At 51.2% G+C, this 5,162-nt stretch overlaps 1 protein-coding gene across 1 annotated transcript; it reads left to right on the forward strand.

Moving 5' to 3' along the window:
- Positions 1 to 760: 760 nt before the first annotated feature.
- On the forward strand, positions 761 to 1,489 carry NEUROG1 (neurogenin 1). The gene has a single exon (XM_090289463.1). The coding sequence runs from the start codon at positions 761 to 763 to the stop codon at positions 1,487 to 1,489; it is 729 nt and encodes a 242-aa protein (XP_090145589.1).
- The last annotated feature ends 3,673 nt before the right edge of the window (positions 1,490 to 5,162 follow it).

A 5,162-nucleotide genomic window follows, 5' to 3' on the forward strand; every position in this document is an offset into this window, starting at 1 on the left:
ACACAACCACTCAGCAGCCTGAAAGAGGAAGCGAACTCAGGATCCCAGCTGGCTTCAGGTTTCCGCTGCTCGCTGCGCTGCTCACACTTTCCCTGTGCCCCGCCTCCCCATCCCACCCCAGCAAGGGGCGCCCAGCCCGCCCCCAGAGGAGCGTGCCTCGGCCGCTAATCACTGGCCACCCCCCACCCCCCACGTCCCCCGCCTCTATTTTCACTGCCTGGAGACACCCTCGCCGGCTTAGTCCGGAGACGGCTCCCGGGGCTGCGCGACGCTGCCTATTGGCCCGCGGTAATTACGGGCACGCTCCGGGAGGGGGGGAGGGGCAGGGGCAGCCCCCCGCGAGCATAAATTATGCAAATACCCGGGCGCCGCACGGGGCTGACCTGCCGCCTAGCTCCTTTCAAGGGGGCTGCCTCGGGGGCGGAGGTGGCCAGGAGGGGGGCGCCCATTGTTGTGCTGGGTACTTAAGGGGTCCTGAGGCCGGTCGTGTGCCACACTCGGTACTCACACGAGCTGATCTGATTGCCAGAGAGATCACTCAGGAGACCGGCTGGAGCGTGGCCCCTGCAGGCGAGTGGAAGAGGAGAGGCCAAATTCCTGGTGCGCCTTTGCACCCTTCCAGGCCTTCGCGCCCGCAGCGGGCACAAAGTAAGAACGGGCTGTTCGGAAAGTAAGTGCGCTCCGGTGGCCCTGACCTCAACCCGGGCTCCTGCCCTGTAAGTGCTCTCTAATCTGTCCGTTGATCCTGCCCGACACAGAGATGCCAGCCCCTCTGGAGACCTGCCTCTCAGACCTCGACTGTGCCAGCAGCAGCAGCGACTTGTCTGGCTTCCTCACCGACGAGGAGGACGGTTCCAGGCTCCAACCATCAGCTTCCGCCTCGGGGCCGCCTGTGTCGGCCCACAGGGGCACACCCGCGATTCCCGGGGCGTCCGATACTCCCCGGGCACAGGAAGACGAGCAGGAGCGGCGGCGGCGCAGGGGCCGCGCACGAGTGCGCTCCGAGGCGCTGCTGCACTCGCTTCGCAGGAGCCGACGCGTCAAGGCCAACGACCGTGAGCGCAACCGCATGCACAACTTGAATGCAGCACTAGACGCGCTGCGCAGCGTGCTGCCCTCCTTCCCCGACGACACCAAGCTCACCAAGATCGAGACGCTGCGCTTCGCATATAACTACATCTGGGCTCTGGCCGAGACTCTGCGCCTGGCTGATCAGGGGCTGCCCGGGGGTGGTGCCCGCGAGCGCCTCCTGCCACCACAGTGCGCCCCCTGCCTGCCTGGGCCCCCGAGCCCCGCCAGCGATGCGGAGTCCTGGGGATCCGGTGCCGCCGCCTCCCCCTGTGCCGCCGCCTCTTCTCCACTCTCTGACCCCAGTAGCCCTGCCGCCTCTGAAGACTTCTCCTACGGTCTCGGTGATCCCCTTTTCTCCTTCCCTGGCCTGCCCAAAGACTTGCTCCAGACGACGCCCTGTTTCATCCCTTACCACTAAGCCCTTTTCAGACACCGTTACCTCTCCCCTGCCCCAGGCAACAGGCAGTAATAGCCGGGGCCCCAACTGCGGCATTGGGACCCTCAGTCCAGGCCGGAGGGAGGAAGCGGGAGCTTTAAAGGGATGGGGGATACCTGAGCCGCTTGTTAGGTCGCTGCACCCTCGCCAGGGCTTCCCCTTGGTCTGTTTCTCCAGCCTTCAGCCCCAGGCCCCTCCTGCCCACTCCTAGGCAGCCTTTCCTTTTGCACTTTCTGAACTCCACAAAACGGCCTTTGTGGCTGGTTCAGAGCTGACCCCAGCCACCACTTCAGTGTGATTTAGAAAAGGGACAGATCAGCCCCTGAAGACGAGGTGAAAAGTCAATTTTACAATTTGTAGAACTCTAATGAAGAAAAACGAGCATGAAAATTCGGTTTGAGCCGGCTGACAATACAATGAAAAGGCTTAAAAAGGAGGGACAACGAGTGGGCTTCATGCATTATGGATCCTGACCCCACCACCGCAGGCTTTGCTCTAGGAAGAACCAGAGACTCTTGCGTAGCTATTCAGGCACTGGGTTGGAGAGTACTTTAATTTATTCAAGATGCTTCATTCATATGAAAATGTATTTTTGTATATAAAGAGTTTATTCTATTATAATGAGCTATCAAAGTTTACATTTTTTGTACTGCAGATGTTTCATGTAAATAAAAATTAAGTCACCAAGTTTCTTGCCTAATGTTGGTGTCTCTACGGAGCCTTTCTTCCTTTCCCCTGGCAGTTCAACCACTGAAGTGAAACACTATCCCAACCCACTTTCAAACCCTCCAGTCCTGTTCCAAAAACAATTAAAAATAAAATACACCTGATTTCCACCACTAAACAGATAAAGACAGACTAGGGAGTTTGTGATCCATCATTTCCTTTCACCTTGTAAACACAAGGGAGATCTTTCAGGCTCCCCATAAGCCAATTAAGACTTTTTAGTGGGGAATTAGACCCGGATACCCAGCTACCTGTAGAGGTGGGGGCGGTGGGAGACCCATTCTTTTGAGGTCCACATCAGCTGGCTCTGTGTTTCAAAGAGAGGGGGATTAAAAAGATCAATACAGTGTGACCACTGGCTAGGAAGTCCCAGTGACAGGTGGGCCTCGCCTGGGCAAGCAGAAGGGTCCACTCTTATAACAGCCTATTTAGAGGGGGAAATTGATTTGTAAACAATGCCTCTAAACTGTTGTCCATTGAGGCTGGGATCACCCTGGCTGTGAGGTGTGGGACAAATTATGCTGGTGCGGTGTCCCTGGGTGAGGGGTGCAGCTGCCTAAAATGGTGAGTTAGGGTGCGTGCACCTCCCCCCCCCCCCCCATATATACATGCTGTGTCCACAGTAGAGGTGTGGAGGGGCTGCAATGGGCTCAGTCCTGGCTTGCTTAGCCAGTCCTGAGGGCAACAGCCAAAGCTTTCATTTGCTGCCAGAGAAATCAGCCGCCCAAGCTCAGTGGGGATTTTTCTGGCTGCAGTGTATCTCTGTTGTTTGACAATTAGCTAACAGCACTGGCCAATAGTGGCTTTTGTTTTAAATTTCAGAATGTGGATGCTTACAAGAGATAGTTCCGGCTGTCTGTTCCCCCAGCTCACAAGTTACCCAACATCAAGACCAAAACTTGTTCCCCCTGGGTTGCTCCTTTTCATGAACACAGTTATTTAGTGGGAGGGGGACAAACGAGTTTAGGAAAATAGTCCTCTACAGTGTTAGAGAAATCATGTCCATTTAGGAGGTGAACAGAAGCAGAGTGCCAGAAGCAAGTCCACTAATAGCATTTTCCCTCGTGGAAGTGTTTTCCCTCCGCACATACATGTCCTGATGAGCTGGATCCACAGATTCACATGCTGGGTGCCCAACAGGCATCACTAAGCCCAGCCACAGGCAAGGAGTCTTTCAGATTTTCTTTTTTTTTAATGCTCCTTTTTGGAAAGTTCTGGAAAGTTGGATACCTTCTCAAACTGCTCTCAGGGCAGAGACAAAGAATTGTTCAAGGAAAGCTTCAGAAGTGTGAGGACTCAAAGCAGAGTTCCTTCTGCTAAAAACTCCAAGGAAAAAGTTGTCTCTTGAATGACCCTGCCTGTGGCCCCCGCTCAATTGTCTGACTCAGAATTAATTGATTCTGTTAGCTTTGCATTTTCCTATAGCAAAAGACACAAATGGCCTGCATCGGATTTTCTGCTTTTCCATGAATGGGATGCTTGGAAGTGACTATCTCCAGCTTTCCAAGGGGCAAAGGCTGGGTATGGGAGAAGGGCAGGTCCCCTATGGAGCCTCTGCTCAGCCATGGTGTAGGTGCACATGTTTGTGCCAGAGGAAAAGACAGCCCATTACATTTATCATTGTCCAAAATCCTTGGGGAAACCAGCAGCAAACACCATGAATACCCCCGGAGCTCATGGCTGCATAGAAGCTTTGTCTCATACAACTGCATGTTGCCAGCCCTGACACAGAAAATGTTGCCACCCCTGGGACTGAAGAAGAGCAAACCATATTCCAAACTTTGTTGCCCAAATGGGCTAACAACTCAAGGTGTGGAGTACCTTCCATGTAAAGAACATGTTTAACAACCTGGATTGCTGAGGGCATTCTATCCCTGCCAGTTAATACTTTTCTTCCAAGGGAGCAAGTAGATATGTGCAACCTTGGAGCTCCCACGTAGAAGAAAAGAAGAGAGGTGATTAAAAATGCTTATCCTCAGCTCCGGGGCCTCATTCCTGCAGCAAACACTTGTCCATCCACTGGCATCTGTAAAGGCAGGCTAGGGGTTACTGGAGTTTCCTAATCAATTATAGAGCATAGAACTTCCCACCGAGAGCCATGTTTCACCACCTCAACAGGATCTTCTGGAATTATCAGGCATTTAGGAAGGTTTATTTATTCCCTATCCTGATCTATTTGCTTTTGTCCTGGGGTAATATGTCTATTTTTACCCTGCTCCCAAGCCTTTGAGAAACCAGGATGGGAATACTGGGACAACATAGCACAATGAAGCATTTATTCAGTCTCTCATTTCTTTTTTTTTAATATATTTTATTGATTATGCTATTACAGTTGTCCCAATTCTTCCCTAGTGTCTAATAGCCAGTCTACATTCTGATCTCCTGAGCTATTTCTAAGATGACTACCTAGGTTTTTTTGTAATTAGGATCCCATGAGAGATTGACACATTGCATTTGGTTAGTATGTCTCTTTAGCCTCTTTTTTGTTGTTGTTGTTATTTTTTAAGTATGTTTTATTGATTATGCTATTACAGTTGTCCCAATTTTTTCCCCTTTGATCCCCTCTGCCTGGTACCTCCCTACCCTCCAGCAATACCCCTCCCTTAGTTCATGTCCATGGGTCATGCATATCAGTTCTTTGGCTTCTCCATTTCCTATATTACTCTTAACATCCCCCTGGTTATTTTGTACATGCCAGTTATGCTTCTTGATCCCTGCACCTTTTCCCCCATTATCCCCCTTCCCCATCCCAGCTGATAATCCTCTAAATGATCTCCATATCTCTGATTCTGTTCCTGTTCTGGTTGTTTGCTTAGTTTGTTTTTTTAGATTCAGTTGTTGGTAGTTGTGAATTTGTTGCCATTTTAATATTCATAGTTTTGATCTTCTTTTTCTTAAATAAGTCCCTTTAACATTTCATGTAATAATG

The sequence above is a fragment of the Furipterus horrens genome, unplaced genomic scaffold (genome assembly GCF_987537825.1).
Source record: "Furipterus horrens unplaced genomic scaffold, mFurHor1.1.pri manual_scaffold_10, whole genome shotgun sequence".
NCBI classification, from domain to species: domain Eukaryota; kingdom Metazoa; phylum Chordata; class Mammalia; order Chiroptera; family Furipteridae; genus Furipterus; species Furipterus horrens.

What these genes read in the sequence shown, in the direction of transcription:
- NEUROG1 (XM_090289463.1), top strand. Translation starts at nt 761, where the DNA reads ATGCCAGCCCCTCTGGAGACCTGCCTCTCAGACCTCGACTGTGCCAGC.